The sequence below is a fragment of the Accipiter gentilis genome, chromosome 29 (genome assembly GCF_929443795.1).
Source record: "Accipiter gentilis chromosome 29, bAccGen1.1, whole genome shotgun sequence".
Taxonomy (NCBI): domain Eukaryota; kingdom Metazoa; phylum Chordata; class Aves; order Accipitriformes; family Accipitridae; genus Astur; species Astur gentilis.
Genome location: NC_064908.1, coordinates 14,165,526 through 14,193,144, shown reverse-complemented (window position 1 = coordinate 14,193,144; position 27,619 = coordinate 14,165,526). Strand labels below are relative to the sequence as shown.

The window sequence follows — 27,619 nt, the reverse complement described above, 5'->3', positions numbered from 1 at the left end:
AGGCGCCGGCGCGCGGGCCGCTGCCATTGGTCGGCGCGGAGCGTCACGTGGCGGCGGCGGCGTGTGGCGCGAAGGCGGAAGCGCTCCGTGTCGGTTCCTCGCGGCGGAAGCGCCGCCATTTGCCGGCGTCGGCGCGCGTGAGGAGCGGGCGGCGGGACGATGCCGGGGGCGCGGCGCTCCTTGGCCTCCCCGGTGGTGAGCGGCGTGCTCTGCCCCTGCGGCTCCCCGCGGGCCGCCGGTGCGGCCCCCGGCCCGGCGGCGGAGGGCGGCGGCGGGAGCGCGGGCCCCTGCGGGCGGTCTCTGTGCGAGGCCTCCGAGCAGGACCGGCGCCTCCGCGCCCTATTCCAGAAGCTCGACGTGAACCGCGACGGCGCGCTCTGCATCCACGACCTGGCCGTGGGCCTGGGCCGCCTCGGGCTGCACCGCACCGAGCTGGACCTTCTGGTGAGCGGCGGCGGGGGCCGGTGGGGCGGGCAGAGCCGGGTCGGGCTCCGGGCGTGCGTTCCTGGGGGGTGAGGGAGCGTCTGGCCGCCCCCCTCATCCCGCGCCCTGGCGGAGCCCTGCTCCGTGCCGCGGAGCTCGCCGGGCTCCGCCGTTCTCGGGAGCGGGACGTGGGCTCTGAAGACCCTTTAACCGTGCCTCGGCCGGGGCAGAAGACCCTCCAGGTCAGTGGTGCCAGCGGGCACCTGCTTGTCGCATGCCGGCCTTGCATCCAGTTACCTCCCTGACGCGTAGCCAGCAGGGGCCTGAGCGAGAACAGGCGTTTGTGTGATGGCAGGCACTGCTGTCCCGCTCTGCACCCGAGAGCACGCTTAAGCATTTCTGGGTACTTGCCTAAAAGCAACCCTGCTGACTGGAACGTCAAACCTGGAGCAATCAGCTTGCTTACTGCCTGTGGGCATGTATGGTATTAACTGTGGAAATTTAAGGTTGAAAAGTTACTGCTTGGACAGGAAGAACCATAAAGAAAATCCCCTTTCTCCAGGTCTGAGGGCTAGGAAGCTTGTATGCTTACTTACACTTGTAAAAGATTGTTTTGGAATGCATAGGTGCAGTCAGGTTGTCATGCAGTTTTCATTGCATCATTGCATTTCCTCACATTAGTCTGTTTGGCACCATGTTGCTGCTCAAGTTTCTTGCCCAAGATGGCTTACACATGCTAAACTCGCTGTCTATCTTAAGGGGTTTGAAATACCTTAAACTGTAGGAAGGCTGCTCTATCTGTATGGTTTGTGCATGGAGTATATAAAATGCGCAGCGCACTGACTTTCTACTTCAGTATTGGGAGCTGTGCCCTTTTGTGGTCACACAGCTCTTTGTGTGATGCTGTACACTGATGATTCTAGGCTTCAAGGTTCAATGTGATGTTGCTCTATTTAACTGTAATTAGCATAATTTACATCTGTATGAATCAGAGTAATGGGCTGGTTCTCAGTGCACAGTTTGGCCTTGCCTAGTCTCTTGTATTTTATATGTAGGACCATAAAAAAGCTGACTGTCTTGGGAGGACAGAAGATAGACACATGGGTGCAGTCAGGGATGTGCCAGCTCAGAGTGCCTCAATCCTGCAGGAAGGAAGAAGAGTTTAAGGAGAACTTCTGAGTCACTGAAGAGACATCCAATTCAAGTGACAGTTCTTAGTCTCTCCCCGTTCTGGGGAGTGGTGCCCCAATTTATTTGTGTGCTTTAATTGCATGTATCCATCCTTTCCAGAGTTTCTAGTTCCTTTCTAACTTTGAATTTCCAATAGCTTAACTTCTAACATTTATTTTTGGTTGGCATCTGCCTTGCTGCTGTAAAGTATGAGAATTCTTTGGCAGTGTGAGGATCTTGTGAGTGGTTTAGTTGTGCTGTTTCTAAAAATAATGTTAGTGCCATGGTGATTTTCTGCTGTGTGCGTTTCAGTAATGAAATCTGATTATGCCATATAAATCACCTGTGCATGCCCTGTGAAATGCTGACCTGCTGCCACCCGTGGGTGCCAAATGCTTTTACCTCTGGCAAAAGTCTCTTATCCACCAGAACGTTCTGTGCTTATGCCTGCATGCTTGTCTTGGTTTGCATTCTCTTTTCTTTCCGGGCACGCTACTCAATCCAGCCTGACATCCTCCAGGCTAGGAGGATGCACCATGAAACAAAATACGTTTTTACTTCCCAGCAGATAGCAAACTCACTCGCCATGCTGTGGGAGCAGCAGAGAGGAACTGTTCTGCAGGGACTGGAACTGCTCTGTCAGAGGGAAGCACTGTCTGGATGCTGCTTAACAATCCTGTCTTTCTGCTGAGGTCCTTGTCTGTCAATATTGTTCCTCAGCCCTTCACTTCCTCTGCCTACTCTTCCGCTGTACAGGAAGCGGTTGGTTAGATGAATAGAGCTTGCAAAGCATTGTTAGTATTGCAAAGCATCTCCTTCAGCAGTGTAAAAAGTGTCCGTTAAGAATGAGGATGCAGAGTTCAAAACTCTAAAGTTCCAGTTAAACATGTGGGAACAGTCCTCAGAGAGCTGGCTAGAAAACTTCTGCATTGTGTAATTTTTAGGAAAACCACATAAACTTCCTGTTTCCCAGGCAGTTCTATTAATAAGTCGTTCTTTTTTTTCTGCCCCATCCTTAGCTAATAATGGCACCTTGACGCTCAGGGTAACTGCTGTGAAGTTACACTCGAGAAAAGTGCTTAAGCGTCAAGTTGAAAATATTTTTGATGTATTGGACATGGTGTTTGGAGACCGATTTAGGCATAAATCACGTGGATTGCTTGTGATTAGTAAATTACTTGGTGGCTCTGGCTTGTTTTATTTTTCCTTCCATTCAACAGTATGTTTGATACGGGAGTTACCTTCTAATGTTTGGCAGACAGATGGAGAAAATATTAGACTCGTAATGTGAGGTTATTGCCAATCTTAGCTGTGAGTTGCTAATTTCTTTACGTCAGTAGGCTAAAAGTCCTTGTGGTAACAGTAATAGTTTTGGGCTGCAACTTGAAAAGAAAATGAGCAATATTTTGGCTCCTTCAATGCTTGAGAGTTCTTACTGAGATAAAATCCTTTGTAGCATTCTTGGAAAATTGCTGCCTTCTGTTTTAGAGGTGGCCTTCTGCTGTGGGGGAGAGAAGGAATTGTACTTAGATGTCCTTTGAGGTGGAATTTGCTTATGTAAACGATGCATTTTTTTAACCCATGCTGTTATCTTTAAACCATTTGACAAATAGTGTGCCAGATCAGTGAGCCTTCTAAAGAAACGCTTGTTTGCACTGGTTAGCATGAAGCAATTCACATACTTCACTTTGCTTGAGCAGTAAAGTGATAACCACATGAAGGATTTTTTTAAAGGCTTTCTTGTTCTACTGTGTAAAGGGATAGTCTTTTACTGCTAAATTACAACTACCTCTAGAATAGTCAATCTCCTGTTACTAATACTTTCCGATTTCCCTTATGAAAATACTTGTATAGACTTAATGGAACTGGAAATATGCACTTAATGGATATATGGGTAATTGGACCGGAACTATGTTTTCTACTTTGTTTCTGGAGTGTCATATTGTTGAAAGGATGTGTAATGGTAGCATTTGTGTATTTGCTAATGTAACTGTTTTCCTACTGATCCCGATTAACTGCAGGGCTGGAATGCTCTTCTAAAACCTCATCTCTGCTGCTGAAGTTCCAGACAGTTTGAACTGGTGGAATTAATCCCAGCTGCCTAGAGACAGACTGAAGTGGTGAACTTTGTCTGCAACTACTGCTCTTCCTTGGTGGTGCTGATCATCATCTGCTGGACTAATTCTCTCAGCTTTAAGAAACAGAGCAAACATAACCCTTGTCTCTTTTCAGTTACAAGTGTCCGATTGCCTCTGCTGTAACGATGATGGCCTCCTCGGCCTGGTGATATTTTCTTCTCCCAAGTTCATATACGTGGCTGCGTATTGCTCCCTCAGTATCAGCTTCCCTGTGTGAAACTACATCAGCTCCCATTCTGCTGAAATCTTCAACATCTGCTTTCATCACTTCTTTCTTAGCCTGGTATCTCCTCTTTGATCTCCAAGTTGTTGCTGTCCAAACTCCCACACAAGTTCTGTTGTTCACTTTTCACGTACTGAAGAAGTATAACTGCAGTGCTGCAGCTGGACTCTGCAGTGTTCTGTTTGCTTCAGACTTCTCCTCTGAAAAGCTTTGCTTTTTAAGTATGTCTCGGGACTCTTCTAGCTGTCAGAGAATGCTGTATCTGTGCTGTTCTGGGATAGTTGATCAGTTAGCTCTTTCGCAAGTGACTCCATGGATGGATTGAGAAACTCTTTCTATTGTAGCAGTTGCAATCATAAAAAAGTTTAATCTTATTTCTGATCAATACTTTATCTTCTGTCATGACGTCTTTTAATTCTCCCCTTCAGACTCTTTATTTCTGTAACTATTTTACTCTCCAAGACTTTGGAATACTCTGTATTATACCTTGCATAATGTACTAAAATTTTCAGCAACTCTAAGGGGCAGAGGAAGCAGGGAATCCTTTCTGTGTGATGCTTTCACCTGTTTTCCATTCACAGTCATCTGGAAAAGGAGGGCCTGAGTTTTTATTGTGTTACAGAAGTCTGTTTATGATAAAAAGAACAAAATTCTAATACTGTTCTGTAACCTAGACTGGAATATCTCTTCAAACCTATATACATTTAGAAACAACATTTTCATGGTTTTTGTGTATTGAATCCTGCTGGGGCAGTTGTGGAGCTTTCAGCCAGGCCTTCGTAATGCATCATGAAGGGTTGAGCAACACAAGGTTGTATCAAACAAATGAAGCAGTGTTACAGTTTGAAATTCCCGTTGATACCGTCCTGCTGAGAGCTATTTGCCAACAGCTTCTCAGCCACCCATCTCCTGACTAATCCTAAAGGACAAATGTGGATACCCTGAACCAGTTTAACACAAGGTGAAACTGCTTTCAATAACATATTAAATAACTTCATGCATTTATGTATAATGTGCATTAAAATAGCAAGCAAAAAAGATCATATTTGCTGGGTCTGTAGGAAGTGGAGGCCCGTTCTTGCTCTTTGTAAATTATGAAATGTGTGGTTTGATGAAGGCCCTGTTCTCATGCACTTGGGAAAACTGGTGCAAGAGCAGAACTGTAGGTCAATGATTTAGTTGTAGATAAAGCCTTTATATCTGTGGTAAGTGGATGAGTTGGTGTGAATTCTGAGTTCTGTTACCTTGTCTGATTTAGGCATGCCAAAGACGCAAATGAACTCTTTGTAATCAATCTGATGAGTTCTTGACAGCTGCTGCAAAGACTTTGAGAAGAAATACGGGGACTGGCTTTGGCACAAGGCAACTTCGCAGCGCAGTGTCGGTTATTAATAGACTTGGCCAGCAGCCTCCTAAAGCCAGAGCTTTGCTGGGCTGGAGGGTGTGCTGTGACAATGAAGGTCAGAGGAGGCTGGCATGCTGGCTGCCTGTTTGTCACTCTGCCTGAACCCAGAGGTCTTACGAGGAGGCCAAGAGGAGAAGGATGCTGGAGACCAGGGAATCTCGCACCATAATGGGGAAAGTCTTTACTCAAACTTGGCCTCTGGTCATCAGACCTGCCTTAGTGTGATTAATGTATTAAACTGTCAGTGCATCTCCACGCAGTGTTAAAAGGGGTAGACTGGAAGCGAGTTTTTAGATGCAAATACATACAAGAGAGACTTGCTCTTGCATAAGTTTACCTTGCATATAAACAAACAATTGTGATTAGGCAAGTGTTGCTTTATGTTTGTGTATGTACAGGACCAGGTATGTTACTCCTGAGAGATGCAATCTTGGGATTTTCTTCCAGGGTAGTTTTTTGTCCTACCTTGCAGCAAACTGGAGAAGCCTGGTGGTTCTCAGGTTTATTTAGCAGAGACCTTGGTCCTGTTTGGAGAGAGATAGTGAACGAAGGATACTGGCTGACCTTTGTGAGATGTAGATGCAACTTTGACTTGAGCCTATCAATTTTAAATGTTGATGTTCTGTGGAAGCCTCTCCTGCAGAAGGGCATCCTGCACATCACTGAAATTGCCTTGCAGTGTTATGTTTTCAGCAGGATGGGACGTATTCTGAAGTCTGTAGTGAAGTGAATGGTTGTAGGAACCCCAGAGCCTGAGTGAACTGAAACAATGAAACTGATCCAAAGCAACTGATTGTGCCGGTGTAGAATAAGCAGCAGGATTTTGGTCTTTCAGTACGTGTTCTGTGGGGCATTATTTAGTGACCAGGGGTAGATGCCTTGGTAAGTAGTGGAAAATGTCAGAAAAAGTCTCCTTATCCTCATCTGCATTGGATTATTAGTCGGATTACTGAGATAAGGGAAGGTAAAAAAACCCCAGGACTTCAGTATAGTTATTGTTTCTTTAAATTTTTTTTAAAAAGAAACAAAACCAGTGATGAATCTGGCTGAATATTGAGCAGAACCCTTAGATGGTTGACAAGTGTTAATAAAAGGACATCAAAGCCATAATAATGACTTGGTCTCCTGTTTAAGAGCCCTACAGAATGGTGATGCTGCAGTTCTGTGCTCTCTGTTGCATATATTATAACATGATATGATGCTGGGAGGAGAAGGCAGAGGGATTTTTTTTTTCTTTCAGACCTACTTGTAACAAATGGTAAATGAGTCTTTGTTCTTGCTCATGTCCTATCACTATATTTGTCCCAATGAATGTGGGACATGAGCACACTTTAATGATGCCCCAGACTTTGTCTCAAGTGAGAAGCGTAACTAGCGTCAATGTGGAAAGGCAACAGAAACGTCTTAGTTTTTCTAAGTTATGTGCAGCAAGCTGCAGGGGAGTTTCTGGCAGTTAAAGTGGCTTACAGTGGAAAATTCTGCTGTAAGAGAAATTGTTGAAATTTTTAGATCATGAGTTGCTTGGAAAGGCAAAGCTGTTTGGTATGTGAACCTACATCGTTTAGCCTAAGAACAGGGGCTGTGTGAGAGGAAGCCTGGGCCTGGGTTGCTGGAGAGCCATCGTTTCTCACTAGCAATTTTCCCAGTGTTTAGGGTATGTGGCATGTGCCTGGTTAACTTTCTAGTGCAGCAAGCAGTTGACTTTCTAATTCTGAGTACTAAGGATGCCCTTTCTCTTGGTCAATCTGTGGTTCTTCATGTGATACTATACAACCTCAGTGGAACTCGCTGTTCCTGGGCAGTGACTACGTATTTCCCCCTCCCTGGCCAGCTCTCTCTGTATCTCTGTATTTGGCAGTGGCCCCTGGTTGCCTTAATGTATCAACTAGAATAGCTAATCACTTGTGCCAGGGTTCCTATAACGAGGTGACTGGGGTTTCTTTTTAGTGTTCACTGAACTATGCTGTGTCACCTTAATATATTAATGTAATTGAATGTCACTAGACAGTTTAATTATTTAAGCAGCAGTGGCCAAGATGTTTAGATTTTATGGCGTGGTGCAAGAAACACTGTGCAGGGTTAATGTTGGCTTTCTAAAAATCGGGAAGTACTTACCTTTGAAAAGATAAGGGGTAATTGAAAGAGTCATGGTGGCCCATCCCAGCTCTGTGGGCTGGATGCTATCTCTGGGTGGCATACATGTAGGCTGGGGTGCTTCCAGGAGAGCTCCCAAAGGAGATGAGTCACTGCTGATTCCTGTGGGGTCACCTAAGGAACTGGAGACGATGACCGACCGCAGTGGCAGCTCTTCCTATGCCGGAGGAGGAGAAGGGTCATTGCTCTGGGTGGAGCTCTGTTCCCTCTGCCCCCCTTTCTTTTCACCCTCCCTCCCACGTTTTTCACGTGTTAGCTAGTTGTCTGGTGATGAGGCTCAGATTCTTGCTGGAAAATGCTGTGCATTTACTCAAGAGTCTTCTTAGAAGCCATCTTAAAGCAGATGGTCTGAGTCTGAACTTCTGCCTGGTACTACCTACCAGGCTGGAAAGAGCAAGTGCCTGTTTGAAAATTGGAGTTTCAGACTTAGCAGGTACTAAGATATGGCCTGCACAATGTAGCTGAAGAGGACAGAAGATACCTTGGGTTTCTGGCTTAAAAGAGAACGTCCCTCTGACAGCTTGCAGTGCTGAGGAAAATACTGTTTTAATTAAGCAAAACACGTCACTCTTTTGCTCTCTCCTTTCTCCTTTGTCTCTGTTTGGATAGATTACATGACTTTATTGTCAACTTCTCCTCTGGCTATCTAATGACATTTTGGTGGTATAGGACTCTGAGGCCAGCTGCCACAGGCGTCTTATGTCCCCAGTGACTGGTGTGCTGGCCGAGAGCCAGTTTTCAGATTAGTCCTGGTGCTTTTCTGCCTTCAAAATCCTGGGCTTGGATCATGGAAACAGCTAGAACTGGAGGGTTGACTGGCTCCTAATGAAGCCTAGGTTGGGAAGGCTGTTTTGGTATGGCCTAGGTGTTCGTTCATGATTTCTAGAAAAAGTGAATTTTTGTTCCTAGTCTATTCCTTTGTGCCACCATTCAGGCTGGACTCACAGTATTTATTGCATCTTTTCTTATGTGTGAATGATTGGTTTTGTGGTGGTGGTGTTAGGGTAATACTTCCCTACAAATTCCCTGTAGGAGAGCAGTTGTCTTGCCTCTAGCTATAATCATCTTGCTGTTACTAGGTTTATTATTCTGACCTAATAAAATTCCCCACTTGGTAAAAGAAATGCTTTTTTTTTTTCTAAATATGATTAGAAAAGTCTGTCTGTTCTCAAGGAGCTGTGTGGATTAGTGTGGTTGCAGAATTCCTCTGAGGTTTCCTTCAGTAAGGACAAAGGCCAAGGAAGCATTGCTGAGTTTCTGCTTTAACTGCACCCCAGGCTTGTAAGTTCTTACAGAAATTATTATTTTACTATGGAATCTCTGCATGAACAAAGGAAAATGGGGTCCCTGCCATGCACACGCCACTAAAGCTAATACTATGCAGAGAAACTGTAAGCAACAGTGTCAGGTAACATCAGCTGGTTTAATGGGTCCTTGTGAGTAGCAGCCCAGCATGAAGTGACCACTGAGGATAAATCTGAAGTCATACTTGGGTGCTTTGCCTTCTGTATTGTGGCTTGTAGCTCTGTGAGCGGTGGGGCCAGTCTGCTTGCTGCTGTAGCAGGCAGCTCTAATGCCCTTTCCACAGGCAGTCACGCTTTTTTGGACCTCATCCATGAGTAGCCTCAACGGGTTACCCCAGCAGAAAGCTCTGTAATTTTTGGCTGGGTTAATGAGGTTGTTGGAGGAGCACAAGAGCAAGGTAAGTGCAGAGCTGATGTGGATGTGTGAGACGACCTATTTTAGTGGCAGTAAGCTTCAGATCAATTCACTGCTTCTTGTGAAATGACAGCCTTAGGCTAGTAGAAGCTGATTTTGAAGAACCATGCCCAGTTCAGAAAATCTGCTTTGTTCTTCCGCTGGCTTGAGAGCATTAGAAACTTTCAAATGTCATCTTAAAGGATCTGATTCACTGCATTTTAGAAAGTAGTTTAACTTCTGTGCTTGTAGTTGTGATGACTGGCAGCAGCTCAAAGTAATGGAGGCATGACAAAAATTCCTCACTCTTTTCTGCCTTTGCCTGAGCTTGGGCTTCTGACTGACATCCCAACTAGAACTGGACTGTGCCATTCCTCAGAGAGGGACAGGGCTTTCCCTGCACCGTCACCTCAGTGTTACCACCTCTGAATTTTGTAAATTTTTTCTGTTTTGTTATTTTTTTGTATATGTCAAGTTTTAAGGTAAAAAACTTTGTTGCATACTGTATATAGACCTTGTGATTAAACAGCATTTGTTTTTTATTACATAATTCTGAAGTGTAGTTGCAGAACAATTCTTTTTTTTAATGTGATGCCTTCTATGTACTTGTCTCACTTTTTCCATTACTCATGTTGGTTAAAGGAATTCAACATTAGCAAGGTCCCAAGTGTGATGTTTAGTGTTCTTCCTCTCAAATTTATTTGCCAATTGGCTACTTAAAGCTTGCTGTCCTTCTAGGTTTTTGGTTGTATTTTTATATCTAACATCTGTAAAAAACAAAAGTTTCCTTCAGTCTGTCACTCTCCAAAGTTAAAAGCTGAAAATGGAGGTCCTCTGCTCACCGTGGATCTTGCTGTGCTACTGTGGGTAGGGAGCCTTGGGTGAGGGAAGCTGTAGTCTGTACTTTATTTATCCTGCGTGTTAAAAACCCCAACTGTTTTCTTATGGAAAAGTCATGCTACTTTGGAAAGCGAGGCATGCAGTGCCCTCTGTCTGTAGATGCAAAAGGCAGGCAAGAATCTAGGGCTACAAAGTAAGTTGTTGGTACTTGAAAATGGAAAATGAGCCCTTATGGTCTCCAGTGTGCTGTTGTGCCTGCCAGATGTGGGCTGCTCCGTTTCACCAAGGTGGGTTGACTTTTCTGGTGGTGCCCGGTCGGGAGGCCGATAGCCCCAGCCTTACAGCCAGGGCTGTGAGACATTGTTGCTGTGGCAGCAGAGGGAAACATGGCATCTCTTGTAGAAACTTGGGGAACGTCATGTGTTCTGTTCTTACATATTAGTCCTGCTCTGGCTGTACGGTTAAAGGCTCCTTCAGCAGAACTCAGGCTGTTTGACTAATCGGCGATAGTTTAGCCACCGTGCATTAGATCTTGCATAGATGAATAGCTGTAAATGCTGCGCAAGTATGTCGCGGGGTTGTGCTGAAAGCCAAATGGCAGAAGCACAATGCAGCACCAAAGAGCTATTGTAATGACGGATGAGACTATAATAGACCAGGGAGAGAGGGTGCAGTTAGAGGTTAATTCAGCCATGGCCGGGAAAAGCCGGCCTCTCTCCGGAGAACCATCTGCTGCTCTAACAAAGAGCTGCAGCCAAAGCTGCGGAGCCCCAGAAGCAGGCACATACACGCCTTGGACGATCCTGTGCTGCCCAGTTGCCTCGGGGCTGTGGCTTTGGCCGCCCTGCTGCCCTCCCTGCCCATACCTGCCCGATGGAGCTGGCAGGCGCGCTCCTCTGCGGGGTGTCTCCTGCGTGGAGGGCGCGTTCCCGGCCGGCTGCGCGCGCTGCCTTGCTCCGGAGCCACCGCAGTGTTGGGAGCGAGGATTGGCTGGGCACTGCTGCAGTGGGGACGCAGCCTGGGTGTTCAGCCTCGCTGCTCGTCTGATGTACCGTTGGGATGAGCCGGGACGCGCGGGTTAATTGGCAGCTCTGAGAAGCTTCTCTCGGAGAGGTTCATCTTTAGCTTTCCTCTTAAGCGCAGCGTCTTGGCTTCTCTGTCCAAGCAGTCTCCAAGCGTCTCTGCTTCTCCATGCCAGGGGTCTTGTGCTTTGTCTGTTGCCATCAGATTTCTGAGGCTCTGGTACAATGAGCTGCTTGTCAGGCCAGGCACGACTGCAGTAGCAGCAATTTCAAAAGGCAGGAAGCGTCCGCAGGAGCGGTCTGTAAAGAATCTGAGCCCGTGGAGTCGCTGGGTTGAACCTCCCGCTGGCTGCCGTGCCGATTCCCATCTTGGGGGTGCTTGGTAGTGCAGTCACATCATCCTTGGCAGCGGGCAGCTCCTGAGCGCGCAGGGTTTCCCTGCCTGCAATGCTCGCTGGAGCAGCAATGCTGCAGACCCTTTGGCATTTTCTGTCTAGCTTCCTTCCCAGGGCCATATGCCAAGGTCCTGCAGATGGAAAAGAGGATGAGGCCAGAAACACCACCCCACTTCCAGGCCCCGGGGAGAAAGGGCCAAAGATGTTGGGGAAGCCACAGGACAGAGGGACTGATCCCACTGAAAGGAGACCAACTATCCTACTGGTGGTTGGACCCGCAGAGCATTTTCCAAAGGTAACGGGATATCCAGGGGCCTGAGGAGGGGTTTGCGCACATGACAGCAGAGTGTGTGGTCTGTCGCGAGTAGGGGTGTTGCCGGTGGAGTGTGCGAGTAGCTGGGGGTGTGTGTATGTGTATTTGGGGAGGGGGGAGAGGAACAGGAAAAGGAAGCAGGGTCCAACATGTGTGCTTGCTAGAAGGGAAATGTCGGGGACTAGGGGAATGACTGTGAAGAGGGGAGGTGATCTAACCTTTCACACATGGTGTTCAAAGGGGGAAAAAAATGCTTCTGGGGTGCAAGGGGGAGTACAGGGGTCTCGAAGGTTCCTGGGCAACTTGTAAGAAGCATGACTGAGAGGGCAGGGAATGATAGTGCAGGTTAGCAGTGAGTCCCACCCCTGCACTGGAGATCAGCAAAGGATCAAATAGATCCTAAAATGTTCCGAAGTCAGTCTTGGGTAATTTGGCAAGCCTCTGGAAAAACTAGCATGTTTTGAGCAAATGAGTAACTGGCTGTATTATCTGAATGGCACAGACCGGAAGAGAGTAAAGCCTGTCCCTGGGGAGCGGGTGGCATAAGGGAGAGACTAAAATCTGCGTGGGGATGGGAACTTCCCAGGGATGGGAGAGCGGGGAGTGGTGGGTGCGCACAATTGGCGGAGAATAAATGGTGAAGCTTTGTCTGGGGGGGCGGTGAACAAAAGCTGCTTAGTTTAGTGCCTGGGCTTCTAGCACAGTGCTGGCTGACTGCAATTCTGGTTTATTTTTGATGGGGAGGGAATGCTGTCCGTCTCTCTTGAGGATGGTGCAGTCAGCTCTGATTACCTGTGGTTTAAAACCCTGGGATTAGGGGAGAAGGAGTCGGGCATAACCCCTGCAAGTGCTGGGAGTTTGGGATGATACTAAAGGTCTGCAGCAGGGGTAGGGGAGTGTGACTTGCAGAATCCAGCTTATTCGATAGGGAATCGGACATGGTTGTTGCTGTAAGCTTTCTCTCTAAAATGGGGGACGAACAGGTTTAAGTTGTGGAGGGGATTAATATCTGTTTTCTTGCTGTTTGAATGGAAACAGGCAGGGTGGCATTTTGCATTCTGGGGAGCAGAAGCCACTCCCTGCTTGAATCAGACTGAAAGATCTGCAGGGACTTTTGCCTCCATTCCTATCGTTAGCAGTTAGCACTGTAGATCCTCTTCAAAAAGAGGAGTGTGCGCATTTTGAGAAGAGGAGGACTTTTGTGCAGAGGTTGAAGAAGGACAGAGGCTCAGAACTGAAGGAGGTTGTGATGAAAACCTTGAAAGTGTAGGGCTGAAAATCTCTGGTGTCTTCCAGGGAACAATGGTCCCTCAGTCAGGGGGAGTCCATCTGTTCACACCTGCAAATGAAGCTTTCTGAAAGTTAATACCAATCTCCTCTTTCCTGTGTGACCCTGGGAAGTTTTGCTGCATAGGAACCCTAAAATTGGCTAGTGGAGAAATACGTAGATGATAAGGATGTGGTAAAATGGAGTTATTGCAGCCTAGGAAGTAACTGCCCATCTGCTAGGAGGTTGTGACTGTGTAATTTTAGCCTGCCCTGATTGTAAAGTAAAACACAGTGTAAAGCTCTTCTGTTGAGGATTATGCAGATATGTTTTACCTTGCAATTCAGGCCAGCTAATACTGCATCCAGCCATCATGGCTCAGTTGATGGACAGTAACTTGTTAAGCTGCAATGACTTGTTTGTGCTTGATCAGATATCTGTGTTCTAATTACCTGTCTGAAGGAGAAGTGTTGCAAAAAGTCTCATACAGCCTTAGGGATAGATTATAAACCACTGTGAGCAAACAGTATTATTTGCTGTTTAAAGAAAATATGGGGGACACATTGCTTTTGTTCTCTGCCACTGATTGTCTGTGACCTTGGGAGAAGTTTCTTGACTGGTATGCCACTTTATTTTGTAAAAACACCTGTAACTACCTATCTGCTAAAAAAACCCCCACAAAATAGCATGCCTGATACTAGGGTTACTGTTAAGGAATTGACATGTGTCGATAAACTTGAGTGGATGTGCTTCCTAGCCCTGGCTCTTCAATCTTCACATTGTCATTAGCATGTTTCTGCTCAGATCCTTGCTTGAAGGTAAAGATTTCAACATGAGGCTGTTTCTGCAAATGTGGGAGAAAATACTGATTGCAAATGTGATGAGTTGGCCCCTGGGTTCGTGTGTACACAGGAGAGAGGTATGATCTGCCCCTGATGTCACCATCTGGACTTGTAACTTTGGATCTGTGTGTTGTCAGTGGAACAGGTCACCTTTCCTGGCTACCTTTATGTCAAATACCATGTAGTGCTGTCTGCCTTCCCTGGTCTCTATCCTTCCCCTTGGACAGTCTTGGCTGGCTGCAGCTCTTTACTCTGCTGGGGTCTCTTAAATGATTAACTCCCCTCCTTCATACACTTTATGTTCTTTGTTTGTGCTTTGTGAGGACTTTCTGTACGGTACAATTAATTATAAGCTAGTTTCCAGAAATTAAAAAATACCAAGTCAGCAGAACCTAGTGAAAACTTAGAGCAATAGCGGTTCTCTCTCTGGCCCATGGTGTACTCACCCAGAAAGCTGTTTTGCCTGTGAAAGAGGATAGTTATGTGGCTGTGACGCTCACTGGCACTTGATATTTTTAGAGACTTGTTTGTTTTTGTTTTTAGCAAAGTAAATTAAAAATTAAACAATGTACTTTCCTGCTCCTTGTATGGCTGCATCCTCCCATCCTTTGGGAGGTACCTTCTGGAGCTGATGTAGTAAACTGGTGATGAAGCAGGTGCCTAGAAGAGTACAAATGACTTGGAAAGATGAGTGTTGGAATGGCAGGGTATTGAAACTGGTAACTCACACAGCATTTAAATAAGCACCAAATCCTATAAATAAAATGAAAATGAGTTTGCAGCTTCCTTGATGGCAAGAAAAGTGAGCCTTCTGTAGAGGGAAGACCAACCCATCTAGTGCTCCCTTTCACAGAGGAGAGTATTAGCTAGGCTGGCTTCACATTGACCAAAAATGTGTAGGTCCTGCTCTGGCTTCATTGGCAAAATTGGTGGATGGAAGAAGTATCAGGGAGGACTGACTTGAAAGGACTGACTTTATTTGGAGCTCTGTGCCCTGTCCTCAGTTTGATCAGGAATAGATAGTGCTAATGAGGGATGTAGTGTCCGTAGCTCGAGTCTGAAGCCCTGGGGTGGGTGTGCTGCTGTCTGCAGTGGCCAGGGCTGTGTGTGCTGAGACTTGGGTGGTGATCACATAACTAGTTGTGTTCTAGCAGCCCTGATCCCTGCAGCTTTGGTGAGCTATTTTGCTTTTGAGTACTTCCAAGTTTACCAGGATTTTTTTTAGAGGAAATCTAAAAAATTGTTAATGCTTGTTAAAGTTCCCTTTGTCATTATAACTGGAACTGCTGGTATAAACTTCATTCGTAATATGTCTCTCCTTAGGTTGCTGTCCTGTAATTAATACCCCGCTTAAAATCAGCTTTCTGAACCTCATTACCTTTCTCCTTTCCTCTGACGTAGGTAGTAGGGCTTTTTTTCCTAAAATGTGCAAATTTTGCCTTTTGTCTTTAGCTGCCAACTCTAGACAGAGTTTATTAGGAAAAGCTGCATCATGTTGGCATAGCAACTGAGCTGCCAAGCAGCTATAATAGTGATGCTTGGCAGCTCGTGGGAAGGACTATGGAGGATCTTAGGGCTTGGTGGGGCAAATCTGAGTTACATTTGTTCACTTAGTACCTGGAGCTAAGGGGGAGCTGCTCACCTTGGTCAGGCCACTGAAGGCATTTGCTTTTGGCTAGTGGTGTGTGGCATTAGGGTGCTGCTTGCAGTGAGTCTTGACTCAGTAGGAAGGCTGGGGTGTACTGTTGGCATGCATGTAGAGAGCTGCTGCAGCTGATCTTTAAGAGGATCTGGAGTCCCTGAGAAGATCCTGTTTTCGTGCAGAGAGACGTCAGCAGGGAGTAGGTTAAGCCTGGTTAGGTAACGTGGCAGGGGTGCCATGGTAGGTGAGGTGCCTGGGGGAGGATGCAGGAAACCGTTGTAGGTCACGATTCTCAAGGGTGCTGAATTGCTGCAAGTTGTAATCTATTAAGCTTTTTTAGAAAAAAATAAAAAATCCTTGAAATAAAGCCCCAGATTAAATATTCCCAATTCGTGTGATTGACATGCAACTCCACAAACAGCTTATTAGAGACCTTGGCTTTTCTTTAAATCTAAAGAACAAAATACCACAGTAAAGATGTAAAGGCCCCTTGTGCATTAGGATCTGAGGAGGGGAGTGCTTTTTGGACTTTGCACTGGCCAGGCAGTCTGTTTAAACAGAGCAAACACAAGAAAATGTTGCTGTGTCCGCAGTGGTGGGGAAAGCTGTTAGCTGGACTGGCTTAAACCAGTTTAGCAAATGTGCCGTGTTGCTTCAAGTGCAGGCAGGTTTGTAGTGTTTTGGTTATTGGCTACCGCTTTTTGCATCTTGTATGATAGCTTCTCTTTGATGAATATCAAGACTATAACTTTATTTTAAAATTCATGTTAGCAATTAGTAATTCTGTACTGAGCAGCAACCTGCTACTCTTGTTTGGTGCTCTCACTGTAGTGCTAGGTGCTATCCCATACATCAAACTTCACTAAATGATCAGAAGCCTGTAATTATATGTGTATTAAATGATGCGTGTGCCACACTCCCTCTTCAGCCTGGCTTGCTCCTGATGAAAGCTCAAGAACTCGCTTACAAAGTGGTTAAATTGTAAATGGTAGAAACTGGAAAATGCTGTTCTGCCCTGGCCACTTCTCATTATAGGGCATATCCGACTGCAATGTTTAATTGTAGTTGGAAGAGGAGGAAAAACTATTAGGCTGGCGTAACTGCTGTGTGGATGCTTAGCTTAGGAGGCTTTGAAGCAGCTAGGTCTGTTTGGAAGCCTGCTTTTGATTTTGGTGGTTTTCTGGGTATTTGGCACAATGGCAAACCTTTGCTATAGGCTTTATTGCTCCCTGTGTTAGTAACAGGAGTGCTGCAGAGGAGAGGGGTCTTGGTACACAGGGGTTGCCTGCTCCTAGCCGGCACAAGTGTTTTTGGGAGAACTTGCAACCAAAGCCAATCAACTCTAGCATAGCACAGTAACCTTATAGAAGTGGAATTTCAAGGCTTTTGCTTAAGCTGGATTTTCCCAACATGTATGAAAGCAGTAAGTGGTTGGCATCCTGCTGTTACTGTGTTTTAGAGGAAGAATTTTTGGGATGAGGAAGACAGTGAGAGTCCTCCTGTGTTGTATGGTGGGAGAGGTTATGATCAAGACTGGTCCCTACTGTGCTGCACATGTAAATCCCAGGAGGGGTGAGAACAGGATCAGAAAGGACCCATCAGACATAAGGAACAGCAAGTGAGCGTCTTGGATGTTGGCCAAAGCCTGTTGGGTTAAAAGACAAGCCCAGTAAGAGTTAAGTTGCGGTGAGCGTGATGAAAGGTCTCTGGGCTTAATGGGAGCCTGGCTGTTGAGCAATGTGAGGCAGCTCACATGCCTCCTCCAGATCCAGTGTCTGGCAGGCAGCTGGGTGGGACTGCACAGCCACGGCCTCCCTTTTAAGTAGAAGGGCAGGGCTTGTACAGCCAATCCCACCGGAGCCTGGTGCGCTCATAACCGTGTGTCATGAGACTTGCTGGCATTTCCTTTCCACTACGCACTGAAATTAACTCAGGGGAATCATTCAGTTTTACTTCCCTTCCCGGTCGGTCTGAGAAGGGCAACTGAGTCTCTGGCTCAGAAAGATGCTCTGCCTCTGTCTGTATGTGCCAGTGTTCGGGGAGTCGCAGACGGAGTTTGAATACTTTGAGTCGAAAGGGCTGCCGGCTGAACTCAAATCGATCTTCCGACTCAGCCTCTTCATTCCTTCCCAGGAGTTCTCCACCTACCGCCAGTGGAAGCAGGTATGGCCCCGAGGGAGGAATGGGAGGGAGTGAGCTGCGGAGGGGTGGTCTCCAATACCCCGAGTGGCTGGTTGGAGGGGGAGAAGTTCATGATGGCTCTGTTGTAATAGCTGGGCACAGCATGGACACGTTTCTCTTGTGCCTTGGCAGGGATTGCCGAAACAGCACGGAGTGGACTTTTTTCTTTTTTGATTCTTTTGGCTTGAATCTAATGAGATCTCAGTGCCTCCAAGACTGTTTAAACCAATCAATTTGATGTAAGTGAAGTAGAAAAAGGGGTTTTCCAAACTACGGATTCTTCTGTTTTAACTGGTCTGCTCAATACGACGTTTCACATCCTCTTCCTTTTCCTTCTTACACCCTTCTGCCTGCCCCCCTTCTGACAGGAGGTGTGTAATCTAATGTCAGCTCAAGCTGATGCAGGTCTCGCCCTGGTGAAGGTGAGCAGGTTTGTGCTATGAGCCGGAGACCAGCTTAGCAGCAGTGGGTGGGCTGAGCTGGGGGAGGTTGTGCAAGAGCATTTTCCTTGGCCGGAGAAGGGAGATGCACTAAATTGACAGAGCGTTCCGTCTGATTCTGTATCACAGCCCTTGCTTTCAGCTTGCTGCTGCTGGTGTGATTTTCATGACCAGGCTGTCAGGAGCCCAGACAGCTGATTATTGAACAGTAAAGCTGGGTAGAGTTTTTATACCTTTGTGCAGACGCACAAATGGGGGATGTAGCAGGCTGTAAGATGTGTGGAGTCCCAAAGCGTGCTGCAGGGGCTGCCTGTTATGCAGGTGACCATAGAAACGTCTTCAGCCAGCATAGCTGTTAATGACTGGTTCTGTCTATGGAGATTACTACATATTTACTGTTAAAGGTGAAGAGCTGCAGGCAGATACTTGTTCATTATCTCTGGAGAAGATGCTGGGAGCTTGGCTTTCTCACGCTTCACATGTGTTGCAGGTTACTGTTTGACAGGCTTGCAGCATTTTTGCTTTGTGATCATGGAGGAAGAAGGCTAGCAGAGCAAGGCAGCTTTTATTACCTGCGGTCTCTGATTGCTCATTGCACATCTCTGCGGTTGTCAGGGGCATGCTGAGAGAACAGGAGCAGTTGCACAGCCGCATCTCTTACAGTGCCTCCGAATTATTAGTGCCTGTCAACTGGTTGGGGGTTGCCACTCAGAGGGAAGCCCTGATTCAGCTGTTCCAAGGCCAGTCTGCTGACATGCGAGGGGTGTTGGTCTATCTTTAGCCTACAAGTTGAATGTGGGGTCATATCTGAACTTTACAACAGTCATATGATAAATTGCAGGTTAAGAATACTAGGCATACCTTAAAGGTCAGGGCAGCTGGGACAGCACTTTCTTATTTAAGGTTCATAAACCAATTAGGAATAATCTTCATAGCATTAGGGCTAAAGTGACAGGACTTGGTGGGGCAAGAGATATTTTTAATAGTTAAGTATTTAGTATTGAAGTAGTTTAAAATGGCATTGAAACAAAGACTTAAGGCTTATGAAGGGGACTGGTGCTCATAGGCTGAGGAAATATCTTGATAAGCTTAGGTTTGCCTATTACCTTTGAAGCCTAAATATTGAACAAAATATTGGTAAACAGAGGGTTAGCCTAGTATTTGATCTCAGCTCAGAGCTTCCTTAACTCACCTGCTGCTCACATAAAAGTTACAAGAATTAAAACAAAAATTCAGGTGATGCAGGAGACTGACTCACACCTCATTTAGTGTTGCTCACTGATGCATGTTGAAAAAGACTTTTAAGTCTTTTAAGGCTGTCTAATGCAAGTGACTGAACAAGAAGGGGAGTAGGAACTCCCTGAGCCACATTCTTACAGTCCGGAGATCACCTCTCTTGTCAACAAGTAGCCACGTGCCCTTAGATAGGACAGTCCATCAGCTATTGCCCCATGCTGGAGTGAATTAATTAGTTGTTTACCTTGTCCTAGATGTCTGGCACAGAGTCTGATCTTGATTTTAGCTTTGTCCTACTAAGAACCTTTTCTTGTTCTATATGCCTCTCATGGAAACTTGTATAATTAAAGCACATAGCTTCAGGGTGCCTAAACCAGTTCATAGGGGTTTTTATCTTTGGCTGCGTCCGCTAGAGCTGGACAGGCTTTTTCTGGTTGGAGTTAGTTATTGCCAGAGGGAGCTTACTTCTTCAAGGATCATAGTAGGCATGAAATTCCTTCTTCTGTTCAGGTTTTTTTTATTACCTGACATTTTGTGATTCACTTTTTATGCAAATCTGTTGCCTCATACTTAGTTCAAGAACCTCCACAAGGGCTTTGTAAGGTGTTAATCAAGATACAGGACTGAGATTAGACACATGATACTGGGAGAATATCCCTGATAAAAGCATGGGGCATTTCATCTGCGTAAGTAACTTTGGGATACAGTTGCCTGGAATCAGGTGACTTTTCTACACTACTGCTTTGCTCAAATTTCTTTGAGGAATTATCCTAATTCTGTCAGCTGCTTTCTGGAGGAAAAGTCAAAGTCGTGTAGGGAATGATCTTTAAATATGGTAGAAGAAGGGGCAGATCTGTCTGAATGAACAAAGGAGGTGACAGTTTTTGATTGTTTTCTGAACAGAAAATTGTGAAGGCTGGGGACAAGGACCTGGATGGACAGCTGGATTTTGAGGAATTTGTTCACTATCTCCAAGATCATGAAAAGAAGCTGAGACTGGTCTTCAAGAGTTTGGATAAGAAGAATGATGGTAAACACCTTTCTTATGCTCATGAATAGACTACTGTCTGTATTAGCTTGTAATATGTATGCTTGAGCTCACTGGCTTATCTTTGCAGGCCGCATTGATGCCCAGGAGATTGTACAGTCTCTTCGGGACCTGGGAGTCAAGATCTCTGAACAGCAGGCTGAGAAAATACTGAAGAGGTGAGGATTCAGCTGGTGGTTCTGTTTTACTGTTGAAGGGGTTAGAAAGAAATGTAGGGACGTGGAACCCATCTCCTCTTTCTACCCTTTACATACTTTCCAGAGACTTCAGCTCCTCCCTTTTTGCCTATTACTCTTCGTTTTGATTTTTTTCCATTAATTGACACTTAAAAGGTTGTAATGCATTATGGAGAATTACTGTCAGAATGTCTTACCTTCCTGACCTGTTGTGGGGAAGTGCTTGTACCTGAGCTGTTTTGCACCCCTGTCTGATTGTCCTGCTGCCCTGAGCTTGCTGCTTTGGAAAGGGCCTGTGCAGTTGCTCTTTGGAAACGCTGAGTGCTTTATGCATGTGGCACTAACATGTTAACAACCACTTATTTGTGCTGTTTTTTTCCTCTTTCTTTCCTCTGCTACCTTCCCTCTGTCTGTTTGCCTGTGTGTCAGAATAAGGACGGGACACTTCTGGGGTCCTGTCACCTAGTAAGTATTATTTTCCCTTCAGTGTCAGTTATGTCCCTAATTTTGGTAGGAGGGGGTGCAACTACTGTTGTGGGTCAGTTAAAGGGGAGAGAAAGGGGAGGAAAAAGGGAGCCCACTTCTACCTCTCTGCAATGTTTGGTGAATAGAAGATTTCCTAGCTTTGTCTTGTGTGTCTTTAGAAGTCTTTTAGTAGTTGCTTTGCAAAGCTTTTTTTGGTGTAGGCCTGAATAACCAAAGGGAAGGGAGGAGGAATTTGTCACCCAGTGGGAATCTGTACTCATCTAATGATAAATCTTTTTAGCATGGATAAAAATGGGACAATGACAATTGATTGGAATGAGTGGCGAGACTATCATCTGCTGCACCCAGTGGAGAACATTCCTGAAATCATCCTGTACTGGAAGCACTCCACGGTAAGAAATGGTTCCTCTGCAACAGGTCTTGGTCTTTCCCTAGCTTCTCAGTCAGTCCTGATCCCCAGGAGCTGCTATCGGCAGCACCTATCTTTTATCTTCATGGTTCAATAACTGCCTTGTAGCCCTAGAAGCCCAATTGCTTCCTGTCCTGTCCTGTTATCTTGCCACTTATCACTGGCACGGCTTGAAGCCTCTGGCACAGGTGATATAAACTGCACATTCTGCAGGAAGATGAGGGTGTTCACTTGGCTTGCACCTCTGAGAGGTCATACCAGTGGCCAGCCCCTGCTGGTTCAGGACCTGTTAAGACTAGAAGCTGATTTGACAGGCAGCCGTCCTTCCTGGAGATATTTCAGTGTGTGTAAATAGCATGTAACGAGATTAAACTGGCTGTGAGCTTGGAAGGTTCCAGAGAGCTCCAGCTTTTTTTGCCGCGCAGCTGCCCGCAATTGATCTTTTTGTTCCTTACTACGGTCCACAGTATTTTAATGCAGACAAATATTCAGCAGTTGCCAGGTCCTTGGACGGAAGTCTCTAAATGTGAAGGTTCCCCTTGTGATGTGCTATAGCAGTGGCAGTTCCTATGGCCAGATGCAGCACTTAATGGCTATAGATAAGCTGCTGACTTGGAATAAGTGTATCCAGTACTTCAACACTTCGCACTGATAAAGAGCAATAAAACTTTGGCAAGATCGTTAGCTGAAGAAACATTTCTTGACACCTTATACTTTTGCAGATCTTTGATGTAGGAGAGAATTTGACTGTCCCTGACGAGTTCACAGTGGAAGAGAGGCAGACAGGGATGTGGTGGAGACATCTGGTTGCAGGTGGAGGTGCAGGTGCCGTGTCCAGAACCTGTACAGCTCCCTTGGACCGCTTGAAAGTGCTCATGCAGGTATGATGGAGCAGTTCCAGTTTGTTTGAATACCAAGGCAGATCCCTTTAATATTCTTGCAAAGTGATGCCTTGGAGATGATAATGTTCATCAACACAGTACAGCACTCTGGCCAGGCTCAATCTCATTGCTTTTATATTGGTATTTTTGAAAACTTTTTGGATTATTTGAATGATCAAAGTCATCCTAAAAAGTTATTCTTCGTTGACTAGAAAAAACAGAGAGAAGCTTTTGGGAGGTAGACATGTAAGAACTCAATAGTTAGAGAGCGTTGTGGTTTAGAAAACTGGGAAACTTGGGTTTTGGTGAAACATGTTAAAGTCTTGTGTTCCCGTGAGGGAGACCCCAAGGCCATGAGAGTTGACGTGGTTGTGGTGGTCAGCTGGCAGAGCTAGTACTCAGTATCAGTATTATCAGCATTAGAAAGGAGTTGGAAAACTTGATTTTAGCCTGCTTTGTCACTGTACCTGCTTTTGAGCCAGCAGAGAAGTTTACCCTGGGTAGCTGATCCTACGCTAGGTATGGAAGTTGCCTATTTAACCTTTCCTCCCATTCCAGAGGGAGATACTGATTAGATTCATTAGTTAACACTAGATTTTGCAAAAAAGAAAAGAAGCTTGCTTTCCTATTGTAGAAGTTATCTGGAAGGGATTAAAGCCTTGGCAAATCTCTGGGTAAATAGAAAAGCGCCCTTTTGTCCCTGGATTACAGAAAAACGTAGCACTGTCGTAATCAGGACTGGAACTAATCCAAGCTTGCTCGCTCTCTCCCAGGTTCATGCCTCCCGCAGTAACAACATGTGCATCGTTGGCGGTTTTACTCAAATGATCCGAGAGGGTGGACCAAGGTCACTGTGGCGAGGGAATGGCATCAATGTGTTGAAGATTGCACCGGAATCTGCCATTAAGTTCATGGCCTATGAGCAGGTGAGTAAAAGGGCACAGAGAAGTCTGGCTGTAGAAGGGTTTGCAGAAGGACAAGCTGGAAAAAAAAAAAAAGATGGCTGAGATAAGTCAGTGAGCCTCAGTGTCTGTCTGTCTTGGCTTCTACAGATCAAGCGGTTCATTGGTACTGACCAAGAAATGCTGAGGATTCATGAGAGACTGTTAGCTGGTTCTCTGGCTGGGGCCATTGCACAGAGCAGCATCTATCCAATGGAGGTGAGGCAGGTGGTTGATAGTCCAGCCCATGAGGGGTCATGGTAAGGTGCTGTGATGGGAAATGTAGGTAGAACACCAGTACTATTATAGCTTAATGAGTTCTTGGAAATGATACCAAGTACTATTGCTCGCATGACACTTGCTTAGTGCTGACCATCATGCTCTTAAGAATGTCATTGTCTGTATGTTTTTCTCCTGTTGATTCTCCTGTAGACCTTCAAGGCATTTCTTCTTGTCCCCAGGTTCTGAAAACACGAATGGCTCTAAGGAAGACAGGACAATATTCAGGCATGTTGGACTGTGCCAAAAACATTCTTTCGAAGGAAGGAATGGCTGCCTTCTACAAAGGCTACATCCCCAACATGCTAGGAATCATTCCATATGCTGGTATTGACCTGGCAGTCTATGAGGTATGAAGCCTTTAACCTATTGTAGGGCTGTGCTGCTTGTGTAGCTTTATCACTGTAGGACCTGTCAGTTACTTACAGGAGTTTAAGTAATTTTTCAAAGCTTTCTTGATCAGCCTTAAGGGGCACAGGTGGAATATTTAGCCAAAATGGCATAAAACATAATCCAATACAATGATTCTCCTTTCCTAGTCAACATCATGCATGGTCCCTTGCTTCTCTCTCTCTTTTTTTTTTTTTTTTAAAAATGAGAAAATTGCAGCAGAAAGTTAAAGAAGGGGTTTTCCCCAAGCACTACAGTAGCAGTAGCTCAAAAAGATTTGAGAACCCTGGTGCTTCTGGCTGAATTTGCATAAAGCTTTCTGGGCCTTTTTGCTAGATCTTGTATGTAATGTGATGTTCTTTTGATTGCCTCTTTGCTGCTAACATCTGGCTTGTTCCTTCCAGACACTAAAAAACGCCTGGTTGCAACGCTATGCTGTCAACAGTGCCGACCCTGGAGTCTTTGTTCTGCTGGCTTGTGGCACCATCTCCAGTACCTGTGGACAGCTTGCCAGTTACCCACTGGCTCTCGTGAGGACACGCATGCAGGCCCAAGGTGAGAACTTCTGGGAACTCCTGTCATGGTCTCTGAACAGGGTAAAGGTCCTCTAGTGTAAACATTGCAACAACAACCTTAACTGGCCAGTGCAGATGAGCAGTAGGCTATTTGCCATGCTGCAAGAGGACAGTGGACTTTATGCTGCCCTTAGCATCTGGGGCTAAGCACCTCCAGGACAGAGGTTCTGTTTTGCTCAGATCAGGAGTTTTGGGCTAAGGGAGTCTGCAGAGCAGTTTTGAGAAAATGGCTGCGATGTGCAGCACAGCCATGGCTTGCTGAGAAGTTAAATGCTGTCCCCCATGAAGCATTTTTTGGTCTGTGAACATCCACAGGAAGCATGTGAATCAGAACAGCTCTGCGAGACGGGTTTTAACCTAAAGTGTTTTTACCACGTAGGCTGCATTATTTATTGTGGCTTTCCCTATTGCAGCTTCAGTGGAGGGCGCTCCCGAAGTGACGATGAGGGGACTGTTTAAACACATTCTGAAGACAGAGGGAGCATTTGGTCTTTACCGGGGTCTGGCGCCGAATTTTATGAAGGTGATCCCAGCTGTAAGCATCAGCTACGTGGTTTATGAAAACTTGAAGATGACTCTGGGTGTGCAGTCACGGTGACCAGGAGATGCCAAGAACTTTGAACTCTGAAATCTTGGGGTGCAATCCCAAGACGTATAGCCATCTCTCATTCTGTGAATGTGTTGACACTAAGCTGACTAAGCAAAGCTGTGAAATCTCAGATAGTTTGTGAGTCAGTAAGGGGGAGGGGAGGATCTGGTGTCCTTTGCCATCTTGCTACTCAGAGCTCCACATAAACCATCATGTGGTCCTTTTTGTTGGGCCTTTTGGGAGTCCAGGAGGTGAACTCCTGGGAGAATCTTAAGGCATGAGTAGCTGAGGTCAGTTCCCAGCAGTATGGCAGAGTAGCAAAGATTTGGGTAGCAGGTCTGCTTTCGGCGTATTGTGTGTACAGAGCTGTTTGCCTGCAGATGAGCACCTTCTGACTTGCTGAAAGAGCTTCTTTTTCCATTCAGAGAGCTTCTTTTTCCATTCAGTTGTTTAACTTCCTACCCATTGTTTAAATTTGTACAAACCTTGTGTAGGAGCTGCTGCCACACCAGGCTTGTTATTATGTTTACATATATTCCTTTGGGTAGGAGATGTTCATGTTCTGCTTCCAAGACTTGACATGAAATGTAACATTGAACTCTACTGGTTTTGAGGGCTGGTGGGCAGTGGTTTATCCAGTCAGGCTGAAGGTTACTTAGGCCAGCCTGATGAAGAATTAGGATTATTTATTTTTTATAGGTTTAAGTGTGTCTCATAAATCCACTAACAAGATGCACTTACTAACAGAAGCAGCAGACTAGAGCCTGCATGCCTGTATCCTTTGCATGCCGGGATTGGCTTGTCTTATAATCAGCAGGGGCTTGGAAAGGGGAAAGCAGGAGAGCCCTGGATGGACTGGCACCTTGATGCATGGCTTTAGTGAACAAAAGACAATATTTCACAACTCCTGTGCAGTTGTGCTCCCAGCACGACATGAGAGCCCCTGTGCAGCGTTGCATGGACCTCTGAATTCCATTCTGCCTGGTGCCAAGGATAGCTGGTGGACCTTTTCCAAACCCCGTGCCTACGCTGCTGTCTATCTCTTTAGACCTCTTTGTAGATTGATGTTCGGGTTTGCATTAGCGGGATGGAGTCCCCAAGCCAGGAGTATGTCTGTTGTGGGAAGGGGTGTTAGGGAGAGGGGCTGGTTGCCACTGGGAGAGGTGAGCTTTTAGTCCTGAAGACATGCTTGCTTTTCTTTCAAAGGGTGCTTTTCATAAGGCTAAGGGAAAGAGATGGCTTTAAAATTTCTCTGACTGCATTATGGGCTACTTTAGTTGATAGGATCTGGCTTCTGAGGCCTGGGAGATCCTCATCCAACTTTTCATTTTGGGCAAAATGGACCAGCGTTTGCATTCCACTGTTTTACTGCTTAAAGCATATTTATTTTGTATTTATTTGAACAGAGTTATGTCGGACTATTTTTATAGACTTGTTTAAATATTGTTACTGTGCTTATATTTCTCCTGTTTTAAAAAGTTCTCTATTTGTTCTCTTGCATCACACAGCTAAGTCGTGGGGAGGGATGCGAAAGTCACTTGTGTACCTTCCCTTTGGGGCTTGAGCTGCCTTTCCCATATCTGGGGTTGTTGCTGGAGGACCTCGGCCCAGAGAAATTCTGTAGCAAGAAGCCATAGGAGAGAAGGGAGCTGGAGAGGAAGCAGTATCTTGGGAGGAGGGGAGAGGGTGCACTGTGAGGCTCGCCTTATTTTGGAATTGCCTCTGTGTGTGGTTGAAAGGGTTTCAGGTGGTGGATGGCTGAAGTTTGGAAGTTGAAGGTCTGTGCATGTTGGATGTCACAATGGCTAATTGAAAGCGATCTTGGGGAATTGTTAGGTAAGGGGGGAGAGGAGAAATCTCAGGGACTAAAGGAAATACAAGTTTCGAGAGAGATGGAAGGAAACTTGCACTTGGACACAAGCTGCTGCAGTTGTGCTTTGAGGCTGAATCAGCAGACCCTGCTGCTGAGCCAGTGCTCTTCCCATGCAAGCGGGCACTGTGGAAAAGTGTGTGAGAAATCAGAAAAATTTTTGCTAGCACTCAGCAGCTGCTTTTTTGTTGACAGATTTTGGTGGTTCATGGAGAGTCTTCCAGGTGAGGCTCTGCCTTGATTATCCAGTGCTGTCAGTAGTTAGCCACGTGGAAATTTAACCAATCTGGATTAGCGGTATGATTTTTTTCCACTCCCCCTTCTTGAGACCTGTCATAAATTCTTCAGTGGCTCCTTCCTACCAGTGTGGCCTAATGGGAATATGAATATCAGAATGCAAAAATCAATGCAAAATGACAACCATCTTTGTAGCTGTAACCACAAATTGTTATAATGCAAATCTAACTTGGATTCTTCATGTAGGGAACAGTCTGCTAATAAAGGTCTGTCAAAGAGATACCACGTGTCTGCATCTCTTTCTTGATATGGTTTATTGGTGCTGTTCATGGCCAGACTCTTCCTGAGA

At 45.8% G+C, this 27,619-nt stretch overlaps 1 protein-coding gene across 6 annotated transcripts; it reads left to right on the top strand.

Annotated features, from left to right (window-relative positions):
* The first annotated feature begins 79 nt into the window (after positions 1 to 79).
* SLC25A25 (solute carrier family 25 member 25) lies at positions 80 to 27,550 on the top strand. 6 transcript variants are annotated; one of them, XM_049832014.1, is made up of 11 exons: positions 80 to 444; positions 20,293 to 20,419; positions 20,508 to 20,595; positions 21,043 to 21,078; positions 21,380 to 21,491; positions 22,231 to 22,389; positions 23,163 to 23,315; positions 23,442 to 23,549; positions 23,792 to 23,959; positions 24,404 to 24,554; positions 24,988 to 27,550. In XM_049832014.1, exons 1-11 carry the CDS (start codon positions 160 to 162, stop codon positions 25,170 to 25,172), a joined length of 1,572 nt encoding a protein of 523 aa, XP_049687971.1. In that variant the 5' UTR covers positions 80 to 159; the 3' UTR covers positions 25,173 to 27,550. The 6 variants fall into 6 exon arrangements, with proteins under 6 accessions (XP_049687971.1, XP_049687972.1, XP_049687973.1 ...); XM_049832016.1 differs by lacking the exon at positions 80 to 444 and adding an exon at positions 11,008 to 11,763; XM_049832018.1 differs by lacking the exon at positions 80 to 444 and adding an exon at positions 17,202 to 17,695.
* Positions 27,551 to 27,619: the final 69 nt, after the last annotated feature.

Excerpts from the sequence above, each read along its gene's own strand:
- SLC25A25 (XM_049832014.1), top strand. The coding sequence starts at position 160 with ATGCCGGGGGCGCGGCGCTCCTTGGCCTCCCCGGTGGTGAGCGGCGTG. Across the intron at positions 445-20,292 it reads GCACCGAGCTGGACCTTCTG|AAAATTGTGAAGGCTGGGGA; the intron begins GTGAGCGGCGGC and ends TTTTCTGAACAG. Across the intron at positions 21,492-22,230 it reads TGTACTGGAAGCACTCCACG|ATCTTTGATGTAGGAGAGAA; the intron begins GTAAGAAATGGT and ends ATACTTTTGCAG.